Here is an 18881-nt window from a genome sequence, read left to right as displayed (position 1 = left end):
TTCCTGATTTTGATAATTATACCTTCATAATTGTCTTGATCTTAGGAAAAACACACAAAAATACTTAGGAGTTATAAAAAACTTTACAATTCTTGAGATCCCTCACATATAACTTCTTCATGATTTAGCAGTGTGACACTTCAACACCTCACCTCAGGGCAGCAGTCTCTGACTACTCAAACAAAATAGTTTTCCACCCAGTCTCCATTACATTAACCTGATTTCTTTTCTTCATAGGACTTACCACCATCCGAATTTATCTTATTATTGCCTATCACCTCCTCACTCCTACTCTTCCTTTCCTACTTATTTAGGAAATAAGGTCCCTGAAAGCAGGGACCTTGTCTGTCTTAATGATTGCTATAAACCCATTGTCTAGAACAATATCTGGCACATAACAGGTACTCAGCAATATTTGTCAAATGGATGAATGCATTTATATGTACAAAGACTAGAGATGAATAGCAGCAGGAAAAAAATTGGTTGTAGGGAGTGATGTTCTGGATAACTAAAAATTTTATTGAATACCACTAGCCAGTTGATTTTATAATAGAAGGTGCCTGTGACTCCAAAATAGTTAACACCTAGAGTGCTGTCTGCTGTCATGGTAGCAGTGATGGGTTACTTTCTTCCTAAAGCAAAGGCCTGAGGAGATAGGACATGGTATAAGGATTAGGGAAAATAAGGTTTCCAAACTTAACTGGTATAACAGTTAGGGGAGAACATCTGACTTCCAAACTATCCTGGGCTGTTCGTGGAGCGGTAGATATGCCCCTGAGAGAGGAAGAGTCTCCAGGCTGATGGAAATAGAACATTCACACACTTTGAGAACAACCCAGTGGCTTGAGGGCCCATCCTAACGAAAAATTTCCCATTCCAAGTTATTTTTTTGTCTGTGAAGTGAGCATGTCATTATTACTTTGCCACATTTTGAGATGTGCTGGAGAAGAGCTAAGGCAAGCATTTGTTTAATACAGGCACTAAGTAACAACATTCCTCATTTCATCTTCTTCCGACCTTTTCAAAGCCCTTCTTCAAAGCTGTTCTCTTTGAGGCTGTATTTACTCCATATTAAATGTCTCTCTGAGTAAACTCTTTGGGTAAGAGCCAGTCTTCATGGTGTTCTTGCTAATGCAAGACTTTGGAGCTATCTATAAATGACAGGTCTCCTTTGTACAGTTGGTTGGAGCAATACCACCACTCTGACCCCCGAGTGGCAGAAACCATTTCCCATTCTTCATTATTTGTAGGAATTTGTAAGGAGCTGGGCTTCATTGGACTCTTTTAAATGCATAAAAATGCCAACCACACTTTGCAGACATGATGTTTTCAGACACTTGTGAATTCAAAAATACCCTTTATTCTTTCCAACTGAATAAGAAGGCTGCACCTCCATGGAGGCCTAGCCACAAAGCAAGTTTGAAGTTTTCTTTTGTTTGGCTTATATGGAATTATTGGTGAACTAGCTATAGAAGCCCCTCCACCCTTTTTTATGTTTGAGGTGGGGGAGGTGAATGGTAGAAACAAAGCTAAAGTTGTCTTCATTTCACTCTTCTTTATGTCTAAAGGGTTCAAACAGATTTAGATACAAATAATGTTTTCACTTTGATGATCAAAAAAAGATAAAAACAAATAGCTAATGATTGGTTTATTGGCTGAAAGGAAAACTGTTTTGGATTGTTTGGTAGGACTGTATTCTAGCAAAAGTATACACCTGAACCAACAGGCACAGGATTTTACCTCTTCAATGGTACATTAAGTTATAAGTTCTTCTTTAAATTTCAGCTCAAGGTTATACTCAGTTTTGTAAAAAATCAGAGATGATAATGAACATATTTTCCCATACTATTCTGAAGATAGGTAATTTTTAACTGCTACATATCTGGTATAGCATGGGAAATATTCAAAACAGGGTAATTTCAAAGAGCCATTTTCATTTTATGCATGCCAGAAAAATAAAATTAGATAAGTTGAAAACTTGAAATAGAAATTGAGTGACAGGAAGAATAATTCAATAGAAGGAGTACAGAATTAGGCATCAGAAAACTGGCCCATGGTTCTGTTTCTGTGCAATGTTAGTCAAATCTTGTGATCTCTCTAGGCCTCCATTCAAACATTCACTCTATGGGCAATATAATATGACAAATAGATATGAAGTTATTTTGAAAAGAAATAAGTGCTATAATGTTGGGGGACCAAAGAGGTTATTTAGTTAAGTAGACGTATCTCTGCAACACAAATGCATTTTTTTTGTAGAGATATTATTATATGAGGTCAACTGCTATTTAATAGGTATTTTGGTCAAGTATTTGAAACTTATGAATAAGGCAAACAAACTCTGATTTGGAAAGTAATTACCTATAAGGAAAAAGTCCACCTGCCTTCCATCCTATGTTTCCCAGCAGATGTGCTAAACACAGTCTCTACTTTCTCAGCACGTTATCGGTCCTCAACACTAAGCAATCTGGCTTCCATTTCTATCTGTATTAGTTTTCTTGAAGCTCATCAGTCTTCGTTTGATGGCCAGTCCTTTTGTTAAGGCTTTGCACTGAGTATCTGCTATAACATTACATTTGTTCCTTCCTCCAGGTTCTAATGCCTCCCTCACCCCCATTCAATTCTAGCATTTATTATGTCTTCATATTCTAAAGGGAAAAACAATGATAAGCTGTGGAAAAATAATAGAACATGAAACAGAAGGTTATATGTAAGTTTTGAAACATAAGATATTCTCTTTGTTTTACGACAATAAAAATTTTGCAAAATATTTATTGATAGAAACTCAGAAAAAGAGGAACTATGAGTGCCATCTTGTGGCAAGGCATGCCGTACCACAGCTAATTAGACATATCTCACTTGCCCCTCTTCCCCCCAAACATTTTAGCTGTGCTCTGCGTGTCTGTGTCATTTGATACTGGGGTCCATTCCTTTTTGAAGCTTTTTAAATCTCTGGTCTGGGAGTCACCACAGTAATTCTCAGTCTTTATCTTCCTTTATGTATCTTCTTTACTTTTCAAGATTTGATATTATATTACCTTATTATTTTGAAAATCACCTTCATTGGATCTCATTGCTATTCTTTCTTCTTGATTCTTGGATCATTCTATGACTTTCTCTTATCTCTTCTTGACAATTCCACTTACTTCTCTCCTGACAACTGTGCCTCTACTCTAAGACTCAGCCCTTAGTAGAGTTGTCAGGTAAAATATAGGACCTCCAATTAAATTTGAATTTCAAATAAACAATGAATAATTTTTAGCATAAGTATGTCCCAAATATTAATGGGACATACTTGTATTAATGCAGTAGCATTATTTGTATTTGTATTTGCTAAACCTGGCAATCCTGGCCATTAGCTTTCTGTTCTTTCCTTATTTGTGATAGATACGGAGATGAATTGCTCAGATTTCCCTTCAAAGAAATACTTGCTGCCCAGTTGTGGGGAGTAAAGTCAGCAGACAACAGTCTCCAACTGTCATTTCCTTCAGGCTCTGTCTGCCTAGCCTCCACTAGAAATTCCTCTGTTCTTCCAGTTTCTATTGAATAGTAACATATGACTCCCCAATATTATTCATTCCAAAATGAACACTTAAGGCAACAAGTAGAGTATTTGAATGCATTTAACAGCATGTGGTAATAGACATAATCTCGAGGGAATTTGCTACAATGAAAATGGTAATTCAGGTTGGGTTATATATAGGGTGCAGACAGATTGCAAGTGGTATTGAATGGGCCTAAATAACACCTGTAGGAGTCAGACATTTATTAAGGCTTACTGGGTATTGGATACTGAAATGGATGCTAAAAAAGCAGACATGGTACCTTCTCTTTGGCAAATGCTCCAGTCTGCCTTTAGAGAGGGACGCAGAGCTGAACAATGATAGCATGGTTGTCTGTTGCTGTAACAGGAGCCAGTAAAGAACTGGGAGAGATGAGAGGAGGGAGCCCCAGTGTCTTACATTGGAGAATCAGGGAAAACCTCACAGAGAAGGGCATAGGCCTAAGCTATGAAGAATGAAGAAAAGAGGAGCAAGGATATTCCAGGCAGAGATAAAAAGCTTAGAGCAACGAGAGCCATGGAATAATGTGGTTTGTCAAGGAACGGCGAGGAGTTCTAACATGACCCAAAGTTCATCACACTAGTGTTTGAGAAACTCTTTGGCCAAGTCTAAGCAAGTATCAGGCAGAAAAAATAGTTTACTTGTTTTAAGGACTCAGTCCAGTCTTATTCATTACTAAATTGGCAAAAAGGACAAAAATACCCCTTGGTAACTATTTGTTCTTTTGAAAACTTCACGTGAAGGGAGAGTGCTTTTTCTGTGTGGCTAAGGATTTACACATGTGTTTCTTACTCTTAGCTCTTAGAGGACAGTACTGAACTTCAAAAGGGGAAATTGGTGCTGAGTTCAACAGCATAGTGTCAGCTTATTCTAATTGTGAGCCCATGAAAATATGAACAGATTATCAAATCTCATGAAAAACAAGATGTAGAAATGGGACATACTTGAGCAGAGCTCAGTTGATACTTTGACATCCTCTGAGGCAGCTGCCTCCTGCCCCACCCAACCCTTCCAAAGAAAAAAAGCACTTAATGGAAAGGGGCCTGTTTGGGGTAGAGTTAATACTTGGGATGCTTTCCTAGGTATTGAGTTATGAAGAGACTTTAATGCCTCATCTTGACAGAATTCTGGGGAAGCACAAATTGGAAACCAAAATTACTTAACAAGTCACTATTTAATTCCCAGGTGACACTTGTGCCTCCATAATTTCTATAGAAGAGTTTAGAGGTGGCTATCAGTTAGGAAGGTGAGGGATGAGGCCACATCTATAAGATTTGTTCAGACAACACTTTACATAAGATTAAGAAAATGTTAATTGTTCCTGTAAAATTAACAGGGGCTGGGATATGCTGCTTTGAGGACAGTGGTTATCTGGAAATCAGAAAATCCCTATGACAGTTCCACTCTCCCTCCTTTATAGTTCTGTACGTCTCCCAATCTTTCAAAATGTTTTGCTTAACCAGATTTATATCTTCAGTCAAAACTTCTCCCCTTAACTCTGGATTTGTATATTCTGATCACTCAAATTCTTTACTTATGTGTCGGTTAGGCATCTCACACTTAATGTAGCCAAAACCAAAATTCTGAGCTTTGACTTCCTCTCCTTCCATCTCCCAATCTTCTACACTTCTTTCTTAAAAGTCAGCTTCATCTTTCTGTTGCTCAAGTCAAAAGCTTGAGTTTTCCTTGACTATTTTTTCCCCCTCAGACCCCATATCCAATCTTCAGCAAATCTTCTACCTTTAAAACATCCCAGGGGACTTCCCTGGTGGCGCAGTGGTTGAGAGTCCCCCTGCCGATGCAGGGGATACGTGTTCGTGCCCCGGTCCGGGAGGATCCCACATGCCGCAGAGTGGCTGGGCCCATGGGCAGTGGCTGCTGAGCCTGCGCGTCCGGAGCCTGTGCTCCGCAACGGGAGAGGCCGCAACAGTGAGAGAGGCCCGCGTACCGCAAAAAAGAAAAAAAGAAAAAAAAAATCCCAGGAATCCAACCACTCCCACCACTCTGTTGCTACCACCCAGGTCCAAGCCACTATGATCTCTAGCCTGAATTATCACTATAGATGCCCAACGACTTTCCTCGCTCTCCCTTTGCCCTCTATTCACCCTGTAGTCTCTTTTTGGCTCAGCAGCCAGGGTGATGCTTTTGAAATGTGAATCTGGTCATGTTCAAAACCATCCAGTGGTTTTCTGTGTCATTTAAGATAAGAGCCAAGGTCCTTACCATGGCCAGTAAGGCCCTACACAATCTGACCCTGCTGCCACTCTGACCTCATCTCCTATTTCTCTCCCTTATGTTCATTCTGGGGCAGCCATAATGGCCCCATTGCTCTACTTCACAATCATCAGTCTCTTACCTGTCTCAGGCCTTTGCCTTTACTATACCCTCTGCCTGGAATTCTTTCCGTAGTTATCCCCTTGACTTGCTCCCTAACCTCCGTTGGGTCTCTGCTCAAATGTTAATCTTATCAGTGAGGCTTATTTAAAATAACATACCACCCCCAGTGGTTCTACTATCCCCTACCCTGCTTTACAGACTCCATCAACTCCCACTACAGCCACGTTAGAGGTAAACTCCATGGCGCAAGGACCTATTTTCTGTTTTGTTCATGGCTATAACCCTGGAGACTATAATATTTCCTGGCATATAGTAGGTACTCAGTAAATATTTGTTGAATAAATGAATGAATCCTACTTGAAATTCCAGCCATCTCGTTGCTCAGATTAATGGGAACCCTATTTTTTGTTCTTTGGATTGTTGTTTGTCTATTTTGTTTTTAAAGTGCCAAGTGCTGAGGAAACTGAGAAAAATGACCATCATTTATATCTTAGTGTGAATTCATTGACCTTATCCATTTGTAATATAGAGCTGAGATTAGCCTCATTGAAAAAATGGGTTTTGACAGATTGCAGTCTTGGTTCTTGATTTTTTTACTTTAACCTATCTCTGGTACTACTGTAGTCATTATTTTGTTTCTTTTCTTCCTTTTGTTGCCACAGAACTTCAAGAAGTAAGTTCAGTGTACCAGAGTCTATTCTTTTTTCTCTACCACTCATTCTTTAAGTTCACACCCCAACCTAAATCTAGAGTCTAATCTCATTTTTTGATTAACCATAATAAGTTTACTTCTTCTTTCTCCTTTTTCTCCTCAATTTCTCACCAACATCTACTGTAACTGACCAGCACCTCCTTGAAACTGTCTTCTCTAGGGTCCCTTAATTCTACATTTCTGGTTCTCTTCCTTATTCTCTGTCCCCCCCTTTTTTTCCTTCTTCCTGACCTTTATATGTGGACATTTCTTAAGGTTTTGTCCTACCATTTTGTCCTTCAAAACTCTCAAGAACTTTCACAGCATCAACTTTCTCAGCACTATAAAGATGACTCCCAAGCCTCTCTTTTCCATCTCTCTAAGACTCCAGCTCCTCATCTTTAATTGCCTGTTAGACTAGACTCCTTAAAGTTCTGTTCCTGTGAGATGCCAAAACAACCTGACTATAGGATATAAAGGCATTGGCACCCTCTGGTGGAGAGAGTAGAAGTCATCTTTAAGTATCTGCTTGCTTGGATGGAACCTGACAGGAGATGTTACAAGGAAGATTACATTTGTTGAGCACCTACTGAATGCTCTATATTCAAATATATGTCATTTAAAAATAAACTTCAGGGTATATTTCTTGAACTAGCAATAATAATAATTATACATATCTTTCATTGGGAACTTTCAGTTTCTTACTAGACCATTTTTATGCAACAAACAGGATTTGGGCTGTGTGAACTCCTAAGCATGATTTTAAGGCAGGAAATTGTTCTCTGATAGATGCTGTGAAGGATATAATGAGATACAGTACCAGCCTTAAGGAACTTAACAGTTTAGCTGGGTAAACATGCCATTCACTCTGGAGAAGTGACTAAATCAAGAGGTAATCCCAAGGTAAGACAATGTCACAAGGCACTCAGATGACAACAAATGGTGTAAACCCTGAGTCTAAAGAAGGCTGAGGTCACTATAGGCAGTTGGTGAGTTCACTGAGGAATGGCTTCATGGAGAAGGCGGGACTTAAACTTTATCCTTCACAAAGTTATTTCCCAAACTTCTAGCTCTCTTCTAGTTCTCAATTTTTGCCATATTAATAAACTGTCTATATTGTTATTTTTCCACATTTTTCTTTATACTGACTTTTTTTGGTAAATACCATTTTCCTTGTCTTAAACCATCAAATCCATAAAATCACAGGTTTGATGTGCTTTTGTGTTTGATATATGTTTTTCTATTACATATGAAACAAACACAGATAATCCTCATCATATGGAGACAATTAGGTCTAGAAAAAGGCCACTTAAAGGGGAGTAATCTACCTAAAAAGAATATCATTCATATGAAATTTTGATGCAAAAGTTTGATTAGGGTTTTAGTTTATAAATAAAACTAAAAATTATGAAAATAAGTGTATTTCATTTTATGCTTAAATTATAAGCTGTTTTTGCAACTGTGAACAATTTGAATGAACAAAATGATATTTATTTGAATATTGAGTATTTTTCTAATAAAATAATTTAACTTTTGTGTCACAGTCATAAGTATTAAAAAACATCAAAGTAGACCTCATATGATCTTTTAATAAAATTATTTTTTGAGCAACCTGTTTTATTATCACTCTTGTGAGTTTTCTCTTGTTCAGTTAACTGATAAAATTCTTCTAGATCCTTACTTATTAGTGTATTTGCATGTGATTTAAGCAATTATCAAACATTATTTTCATTGATCTCACGAAACCCTGTGTCTTTTTCTCACATTTGCAACTTGGCTTTGCAACAGATTTGTACTGAGTTTGCCTTATATTGGACAAACTAAAAACATCATTGCTTTGATTAGTGGGGATATTGCCAAGTGGAAGGAATATTTAAGTCAGTTCTCAGCTCAACAGTGAATATTTTAGTGTTAGGATTACTTTTATTTTCCTATGCATCCTTTAACGCCAGGACAGCCTTCTCAAACTTTATATCAGAGAAACACTTGAAATATTCTCAAGTCTCAGGGAACTTCTGGATAAAAATTATATATAAAGCTCATGGTATGTCAGTGTAATCATTTAGTTGTAGATATTATAATCCAATAATAATTGCCAATACTCTTTTAAATAGAGTGATATTTTCCTGAGAATCTGTTTAGTTTGACTGACATTTTAGCCTATTCTTTTGTAGGTTCCCCCAAAAAGGTCAGTGGTATGGATGCAATAAACTTCAATTTTTCTTTTTAAAATGTTATACTTGATTTTTGGTGCCTTACCCAAGTAAGGCTAAAACATTATCACAAATTTCTGTCATATAAATGCTGTTGAGGTATGGTACGTGATATATGGTAAGGTGTAAGCTTAGTTTTTTTTCCTTCCTATTTAAAACTGAAAATGACCTTTTAGACAACCTTTCTAGAAAAGAAGAAAAGAACAAGTAATTAACTTTTGTTCTTGAAATTAATCCTTTTTTTCCTTTTTATGAATTTGAAAAATTATAAGGCAAACATAGTATGTTTTTGTTAATTAACTGGTTTAAGCCAAAATGAGATATAATTTTTCTAAAGGTAGGCTTGTTAGGTTATTTAAATAAGGTTTATGAATTTATGTTAATGTGGTTTTCAATATGAAAATAAATTAACAGTATTGAATAGTAAAGTTACTAAAACTATATGTCAAAGCAATATGAATAAAATTATAGCCTAAGAAAACATTTTCTATGAGACTTTGAAAGAAACGATTTTCTTACTGAGTGGCATGGTCAGATTATGTAGATAATTATAAGATCAGTATACACATGTGTTGGTTTGATGATCATTTTAATAGGCCTAAAAATGCATTTTAATTTTAATTGCTATTTTGGAACTAAAAATAAATAATTAAGTTTATTTCCTTTTCTTTTAATAATTAAGTTTATTTCTTTAATATGAAACTATGCTGTTTGTTGTTGCTTAGTTACTTGATTCTGGGTTTAATGTGAGATAAGTTCCCATGGATTTTATTTTCAACTAAAATGAGACAATTTCCATCCTTTTTCTTGATGCTTCTTAAAAAACACTTTCTTGTACATGTATGGAGATAAAAATGGCAGCAACTCTGTATCCCACTTCAAAAACTGATAATGGATTCAACCAAATGATCATGGTCCTGCTTCGTAGGACTAAAAGACCTATAACAGCTGCTATGAGACACCTTGGTCACTCTGTGTCATCTTTTGCAGACCCCCCTAATGATATCTTATAGAGCCCCACATGGTGTTCCACAGAATCCCATTTGAGAAACCCTGCTCTAGGGACTTGGATGATGAGTACTAAGATAATATGAACTCCTGTACATAATTATTAACCTAAAAATTTTTTTCAATCTGTATACCACTTAAAATCATGTCATCCATATTTTGTGAAACACTGTATAAAAGGACAAGTAAAATCTGGATATGTTTAAAAGAGAAAGAAAAGGCGTGACGAATGAGAATAATCAGAGCAAAGGCCAGTGGGGCAGGGGATTCTATAATAAATAGAACTGGATAACACCTGCAAAGAATTCTTTGACAGTAATAGAGAGACCTGAAGTTGGGGAAAAATTATAGTTGAGTTGTAGGGGCCTTGAACTAAAGGAAACAAAGGTCTTGCAAATCCACTAAGGTTTTGAGGAATAAGTGAAACTAATGAAATTGATTGGGAGAAGATGAATCTGGCAATCTGGGAAGAATCTAGAGGCAGACAGGCAAGTACATTCTTGTAATAATTCATGCAAATGGAAATGAGAGCCAGAACCAGAATGGTGGCAATAGGCGTGAAGGAATGGGATGGGTATGGGACATATGGTAAATAACATTCATGGTATCTGGGATCAACCTAACAATGAACATATTTCTATTAGTAGTTGTGGTATTTCCATTCTCAGAAATATTAGAAATGTGAGATTGAGTGAGATTTGTTTTGGAAGTGCTGCTAGGTTGAGCTATTTTCTGACTCCCCAGCCAGTCATTGTTTCCTGGCCTTGTCTCCTGACAATATTCCTATCATTTCATAAAGGAGTATAGATCCAGCAGTGCCAGATTTTCTGATTTTTTGAGAAAAACTATAAAGCTAGCTAGTTTGTGATATCTTCCCATTTCTAAATGTTAACAATTCAATTTTTTGTTAACAGATAAAATATACTATAGACTAGATTTGGTTGTCAATTTGCAAACTTTATCTGGAGTTGTGTGTGCTGCTTTTGAAAATCACCTTGAAACGTACCCTGAACCAAAAGGTAATAGTCCCTTTTGGAAGCCTCTGTGTAATTCCTATTAGCAGGAAGCTCATAGAAAGGCTTTTTGTAGTAGCTAATATTTTCCTTTTGTTGGGATGTTGATTTGAAAGTTACAAGCCTTTCTCTGCTTCTTCCCAGCCAGGTCTCTAGACAAACTTTATAACTTTGCTGATTGCTCTGGACTCCACCTGATATTTGCTCTAAATGCACTGCGTCGTAATCCCAATAACTCCTGGAACAGTTCTAGTGCCCTGAGTCTGTTGAAGTACAGCGCCAGTAAAAAGTACAACATTTCTTGGGAACTGGGTAATGGTAAGTAAGGATGTTGTTTCCTCTGAATTGACAAGATAAAGGGTAAAAAATAAGATGGCTCAGACCATCTCTAGTACCGTGGCCCAGAAAACACTTGGGTTGTTTGACCACTGAGTTGACCTTCCAAATAGTAAAAGACCAAACAGTTGGAGAGTAGATTTAGTGAAGCCCACCATTTGCATCTATAGTTATCTCTAGTTACCTTATTCCAAATATAGGGGAAATGCCAAATGTGACTTATGATTAACAAATTGATATTAAACCAGATACAACCTATCTGCTCAGCCTAAGCTGAAATTTACAATCTTCTATAGAACACTGGTCCTACAAGATGACCCTTATAATAATTCAAGAGTTTGGTCAAGTGTATTTGGGAACTGGTCTACAGTATATGTACTTCTTGAAGGTTCATAACGCACATCAGCATGTAAAAGGCTTGAGAAGTCCTGTTGCAATAAAATCTATATAACATTTTTTTAACCCAGCATTTCTTAAATCATTTAACCAGGGTTGGTTTCAGGGGCATGCAACCTGTGCAGTCACATAGGATCTCATGCTTAGAAGAGACCCATGCTTGGTTTAATGCTCTGCTATCGCCATCTTAATTTTTAAATAAAGGGATCCATGTTTTCATTTTGCATAGGGCCCTGCAAATTATGTAGCCAGTCCTGTTTAATCATTGCACTGTGTGTGTGTGGGTGTGTGTGTGTGGGAGTGTGTGGGAGAGAGAGAGAGAGAGACCTATTATCATCTCATGGAACAATGTTCCACTGAACACACAATGTTCCTAAATCACACTATTTTTCCTAGTGATATGTGTGTATGATACATACGATATTCTGTAGATTCCATGAGTCTCTAATATTATTGAGTCAACTACTATGGGTTATAGTTAAAATTATGGATAGTATAAAATTGAAAATATTCTGATTCCTAATAAAAGGACATTTTGGTAAACCTTAGAACAAAACAACCAAGAATTCTCTTAAAATTACTGTTACAAATTGATAATAACATTTTTGTCCATGGCTATGTATATCTATAGCTAACCCATGTTTGTTTGGAGCACCGTGTGTGTGCTGGGGGGGCAGTGTACACATACACACGCACATGTGTGTATTTATGTACTCCATTTATGTATGAAGTTCTCATAAGGTAGCAAGGGATGAGGATCTTATAAGAACAAGTGTCTTTTTTCCTATCACTAGCCATTAACTGGAATGTAGCTCTCTCTTCCTTCCCTGGAGTGGGGGAAATTGGGGGAGAGTTAGCTACCAAATGGAGACTTGAGCTGAACTGAAGATAATTTGGTTACAGGGGGCATAACTAGGGTATCCTTAGATTTTTCATCTCCCAACCAGTCTAGGTATCATACGTTCTAGGACAAGAGCAAGAGTGATGTGATCAGCTTAGAACGAGGCAAAATTATTACATAGTAGACAAAGCCATTTACTGATCCCTCCCCATCGTATCTTCTATTTCATGCTCCTTGACATTCTTTGGTATTTTATGTTGTCTGCTCATGACTACCCCACCTAACCTTACCCTGCTCCAGTGTCAGACTCCACCCAGCTTAGCTCTTTTCTCCAAACACAGCAAAATATTCTTCAAACAATTCAAACAATGCATTCCCCAAACAGGGCATTATACCTGTCATGAGGGACCAATTAGCTGTAATGTTTAAAACGGGTGAGTGTAAGACAGTAAGGAGTGGTAGGGCCTCTGATGAGCTAGAGAATACATGCTGTGCCTAAAGCGTTTGTTTTCTTTCTAAAATATTTCTAAATATAATTGGTTTGTAAAAGAACCTCAGTTGGTTGTAGATAAGACCAAAGCAATAAGCTGTGACAAAGCGAGAGAGAGGCATGGACATATTTACACTGCCAAACGTAAGGTAGATAGCTAGTGGGAAGCAGCCACATAGCACAGGGCGATCAGCTCGGTGCTTTGTGACCGCCTGGAGGGGTGGGATAGGGAGGATGGGAGGGAAACGCAAGAGGGAAGGGATATGGGAACAGATGTATATGTATAACTGATTCACTTTGTTATAAAGCAGAAACTAATAAAAAAAAACAAAAAAAACTTACTTACAAATGACTGATGGGAATAATTCCTCCAGGGTTTGTGGCATCTCTGAATTTGGGAGCTTATTAAATTAAATAAATCTTTAATTAGTATAACTGACGTGATTTGGTGGGGGTGGGGAGAGTACAGGCATCTTTCTGTATATATGTCTGTTCCAAATAACTGAGAGTCTGCCCCTTTCCATCCTTCCCCCAAATTATGCGAAACAGTTTAGAGACGGAGCTAATTACATTTTTAAAATGTTGTTTAGTCACCTTAGCCACACAACACTTGATTCCCATCATCATCAATCCATTTTCAAGGATTAACAAAAACAAAGAATCATTTTTGAGGAGGAGAAAAGGCACAGTCATAGATAAGAAAATAGATAAGGATATATATAGCAATAGATAGAAAAATAACCAAATTTATGAATTTAAAAATTCAATAAGGTAGAAAGTATCTGGTAATGTTCCTGTGAGCATTTCTATCACGGTAGATATAGATGGTTTTTGAGTCTGTAGTCAAGAAGACTAGAGTTGGTCTGTTTCCCCGCCCCCTTGCTTTTATTTTTAAAATTGCATTTCTATTTTTTGATATGACAAATAAGTAGTTTGCCCAAATAAACACACCTTTTAGGGTTTGAAGATTTATTTTGCTGATTCTTCTAATTCATTTTACAACTACTGATAGTTTTTCTTGTGCTAGCATCATATCCCTTAAGATATCCATTGTATTCTGTTCACAATGATTCTGTGTTGTATATTTAGGCCCTTGCCCCTCAGAAATTATCTGATCATCCTCCTGGCTTGGACTTGTCTCTCCAATCTTTCATCCATTTTCTTTTTTGTAACCATATCTTCTTGGACAGACATAATAGTTTAACTATCATATACACATTTAGGGAGGGACAATAGAACTGGTCAGTTCTCTCATCCTCCCATATACCCACATCCTGTTAACAAGTACTTTATCTCTAGAGCAAATCTGGCATTGGAAAAACTAAAGTAGATATTTCTTTGGTTGTTTCTCCTGGAGTATCTAAACTTAAAGTGACTAAACTTTTTTAAAGTTTAAAGTATCTAAACTTTTTTCTCCTTTAAAATCAGTGAATAGTGTGGGCTACAGACCATGAAAGCAAAATATACCCAGTATCAAGAGGTGAAGATTAAGAAAGTTTAGGATGTCAAAGTCAAAGAATGACTTTCTTGATACAAGATTTTTAACAACTATGTTTTGTAGATATAAAATGTTTCCTTAAATGTCATAAATTGTAAACTCTATATTTGATTAATACTAGGTGATGATTGTAATTATTTGCATTTCTTTTAATCATTGGTGAATCTAAAGTAAGGAAGAGCACGGGGAAATTTTGAAGCCGAGACTCAAATCTTGGAAGTGTAGAATAAGAAATTTAATCCAGTTCTGCTCCGGAGAGATGGTGTTTGTTCTATAGAGGGCTATCCTTAACAAAAATTTTCTGAAGATAATGCAGCATCTCTAATTGAACACTACATTATGAATTGTTTCCCAAATTAGGTGTGTTCCCCAAATTGATCTGCCCACTTCTGAGAACAAATAAAAGCCACTGTAATTAATTACTGAATCAGTGTCATATATTTATACCTATGCCTGACCTATACATTCACCAATTATTCTTGTTTGATTTTAGTTATATGAATCAGTTCCCTGGAACCTGATGTCTACTGAGCAATTTCATAAAATCAAAATTATGACCTTATAAAACTTAGCCCCTTAGAGATGATGATTCTGGCAGCCCAGCTTTATTAATTCATTCATTAACTCAATATTTATTAAGCTTTTAGTCTGTGTTTGTGTGGATAAATGTATGATGTATTTAGGTATAGCCATTTATACAGTTTTATTATGTATATTTGTGTGTATATAACAGGTATAGTCTTGTGAAGGCCAAACACAGGGTTGAGCCACCGTCTTCAGACACACTTCCAATTGTTTATGAGGCTACATCATAGCCCATAGCTTTAGAGAACTGTATTTTTGTTGGAGAGAGTTTGATGCTTAGGGAAGGAGAAGAGGGGGAAAGAGGAAGAGAAAGGGAGATGAGAAAACATATATAGTTTCTTTACCTGCTTACTTTTCTCCTTTCCCTCTCCCTGCCTGCTTCTCACCTTCATCACCTTTATCTTCTCTATTCTTTCTCCACGTACTCCCATTTACATAATACTCTCATGCTATTTAGTAAGTTTATAGACTTGTACAACCATCTCCACAGTCCAATTTTAGAACATTTCCATAACTCCAAAAAGATCCCTCATGCCAGTTTTCAGTCAGTCTCTGTAACCATTCCCAGTCCCAGGAGACACTAATCTGCTTTTTGTCTTTATAAATTTGTCTTTTGTGGACATTTCATATAACTGGAATCATACAATATGTAGTCTTTTGCATCTGACTTCCTTCACTTAGCATGTTTTTGAGATGTATCCATTTTGTAGCATGTAAAAGTAGTTCATTCTTTTTAATTGCTGAATAGTATTCCAATGTATGAATATATATATTCATATATATGTGTGTGTATATATATATATCTACATAGAGATATATCTATATCGATATCTATCTATTTATATATACATATATATCTTGCATTTTGCTTTTCCATTCACCAGATGACAGACATTTGAATTGTTTCTACTTTTTGACCGTGATAAATAATGCTGCTGTAAATATTCATATACAAGTCTGTGTGTGGATATATACTTTCATTTCTCTTAGGAAGATACCTGGGAGAGGAGTGGAGTCGCTAGTTTGTATGGTAAATTTAAGTTTATTTTTAAACAAACTACCACATTACTTTTCAAAGTAGCCCATTTTCCCCAGCAATGAATGAGGATTACAGTTTTTCTACATCTTTGGAAACACTTGTTAATGTCTATTTTTTTGATTATAGCCATTTTAGTGGTTTTGAAGTAGTATATTAATATGGCTTTAATTAGCACTTCCTTAATGACAAGTGATATTGAGCATCTTTTCATGTGCTTATCAGCCATTCTTACATCTTCTTTGGTGAAATGTCTACTCAAATCTTTTGCCTTTTTAATTGGGTTATCATATTATTCAGTTGTAAGAGGTTTAAATATATTCTGGATACAAGATCTTTATCAAACATATGACTTGCAAATATTTTCTCCCAGTCTATAGCTTATTTTATCATTTTCTTTATGGCACCTTTTGAAGTTCAGATGTTTTGAATTTTGATAAAGTTCAGCTTATCAATTTTTTATTCTATTCCTTGTGCTTTTGGTATCATATCTTTGCCTAACCCAGGATCACAAAGTTTTTTTCCTAATTTTTCTTTTAAAAGCTTTGCAGTTTTTGCTCTTACATTTGGGCATAAGATCCATTAAGAGTTAATTTTTGAGTATGGTGAGAAGTAAGAATCTAAATTCATCTTTTTGCATATGGCTATCAAATTGTCCCAGCATTGTTTGTTTAAAAGATTATCCTTTCCTTACTGAATTCTCGTGACACTTTTGTCAAAAATCAGTTGACCACAAATGGGTTTATTTCTGGACTCAAGTTTCTTCCACTGATCTGTATGTCTGTTCTTGGACTACTATACTACGACTACATTGTCTTTTTTTTTTTTGATATATGTATTTATTGCAAAAGATCATCATGATAAGTTCAGTTAATATCCATCACCTCACATAGTTACAAATACTTTTATCTTGTGATGAGAACTTTTAAGATCTACTCTATTAGCAACTTTCAAATATACAATACAGTATCGTTAACTATAATCACCATGATGTACATTACATCCTCGTGACATTTATTTTATAAGGTAAGTTTGTACCTTTTGATCATCCTCACCCATTTTGCCACCCTCACACCTACCTCTGGTAACCACCAATCTCTACGTTTTTTTTTTACATTGTCTTGATTGCAAGTTTTATAATGAGTTTTGCAATGGGGAAATGTAAGTCCTCCAACTCCATTCTTCCTTTTTGTTTTGGCTCTCCTAGGTGTTTGCATTTCCATGTAAATTTTAGGGTCAGTTTGTTAAATTTCCTCAATAAAGCCTGCTGGAATTTTAACAGAGAACATTGAATCTGTAGATCAGTTAGAGAAAATTGCCATCCCAATAATATTGACTGCTCCTATCCATGAGCATAGATTATGTCCCATTTCTTTAATTTTTAGTTTCTCTCAGCAATGTTCTGTAGTTTTCAGTGTACAAGTTTGGCACTTCTTTTATTAACTTTATTCTAAGTATTTTATCCTTTTCGATGCAATTGTGAATGGAATTATTTTAATTTCATTTTTGTATTGTGCATTGCTAGTATTTAGAATTGATTTTATATATTGATCTTTTATCTTGCTGAACTTGATTTTTAGATCTTGTTTATTTTCCCCTACCTGTGTGAATTCTTTAGGATTTTCCATATACAGGATATGTTGTCTAAGAATAAAGACAGTTTTACTTCTTCCTTTCTAATTTAGATGCCTAAATTATTTTCCTTGCCTGATTGCACTGACTAGAACCTCTAATACAGATGTTGAATATAAATGGTGAGAGCACACATCCTTGCCTTGTTCCCAGTCTTAGGGGGGGAAACATTCAGTGTTTCAATTAAGTATGATATTTTGCCATTAAGCATTCAGTATTTCACCGGTAAGTATATAGACTTTTCTTAATACTGTTTATCAGATTGAGGAATTTCCCTTCTATTCATAGTTTGTTGAGAGTATTTATCAGGATTGGGAGTTGGATTTTGTCAAATAGTTTTTTGTTTTGTTTTGGTTTGATTTTTTTGCATCTGTTGCGATGATAATGTGGTTTTGGTCTTTTATTCTGTTAATTTACATTAGTTGGGTGTTGGTATTAAATCAACCTTGCATTCCTGGTGTAAATCCCAATTGATCATGATATTATAATACTTTTTATATATTGCTGGTTTCAGTTAGTAAATATTTTGTTGGGTATTTTTGAATCTATATTTATGAGAAATATTCATCTGTAGTTTTCTTGTGATGTCTTTGTCTGACTTTGGTATCAGGGGAATATTGACCTCATAAAATAAGTTTGGAATTGTTCCCTCTTCCTCAATTTTCTGGAAGAGTTTATGAAGAATTGTGCATTATTTCTTCCTTAAAAACTTGGTAGAATTCACCAATTAATCCATCTGAGTCTGGGCTTCCTTTGTGGAAATAATTATAATGACTAATTAAATGTTTTTTGTTGTTATAGGCCTATTCAGATTTTTTTTTTGAGTTGGCTTTAGTAATTTGTGTCTTTCTTGAAAATGTTTTCATTTCATATACATTGTGTAACTTATTGGCATAAAGTTGTTCATTGGCATAAGGTTGTAGTCCCTTATCCTTTTAATTACTGTGAGATCCTTAATGATGTTTCTTTTCATTCCTAACTTTGGTCATCTGTGTCTTCTCTCTTTTTTTTTTTTTCTTTTTTGGTCAGTCTAACCAAAGGTTATATCAATTTTGTTGATCTTTTCAAAGAACCAACTTTTACTTTAATTGGTTTTTCCTCATTTTTTATATCATTGGTTTCTTCTCTAATTTTTATTATTTCATTTTTTCTTCTTGCTTTGGGTTTAGCTCCCTCTTCTTTTTCTCCTTTCTTAAGATAGAAGCTTAGATTATTGATTTGAGACCTTCTTTTCTAATATAGGAG

The 18881-nt window shown here is 35.7% G+C and overlaps 1 protein-coding gene across 4 annotated transcripts in view; it reads left to right on the top strand.

The window, feature by feature from the left end:
- The window catches only part of HPSE2 (heparanase 2 (inactive)), a gene marked incomplete at its 3' end in the record, with an annotated part of 567935 nt that overhangs the window by 311178 nt on the left and 237876 nt on the right, over window positions 1-18881 (top strand). For 2 of the 4 annotated variants that reach the window (XM_082631577.1, XM_082631578.1), the window contains exon 4: window positions 10967-11140. The exons of the other annotated variants lie outside the window; for them this stretch is intronic. In XM_082631577.1, coding sequence (XP_082487703.1) covers window positions 10967-11140 — 174 coding nt within the window. The remainder of the gene's footprint in view (window positions 1-10966; window positions 11141-18881) is intronic. 4 annotated transcript variants of the gene reach the window in all.

The sequence above is a fragment of the Mesoplodon mirus genome (assembly GCF_964341445.2).
Source record: "Mesoplodon mirus genome assembly, chromosome: 2".
NCBI lineage: Eukaryota > Metazoa > Chordata > Mammalia > Artiodactyla > Ziphiidae > Mesoplodon > Mesoplodon mirus.
The sequence above is the reverse complement of the archived record's forward strand: the minus strand, read 5'-3'. Positions and strand labels throughout refer to the sequence as shown.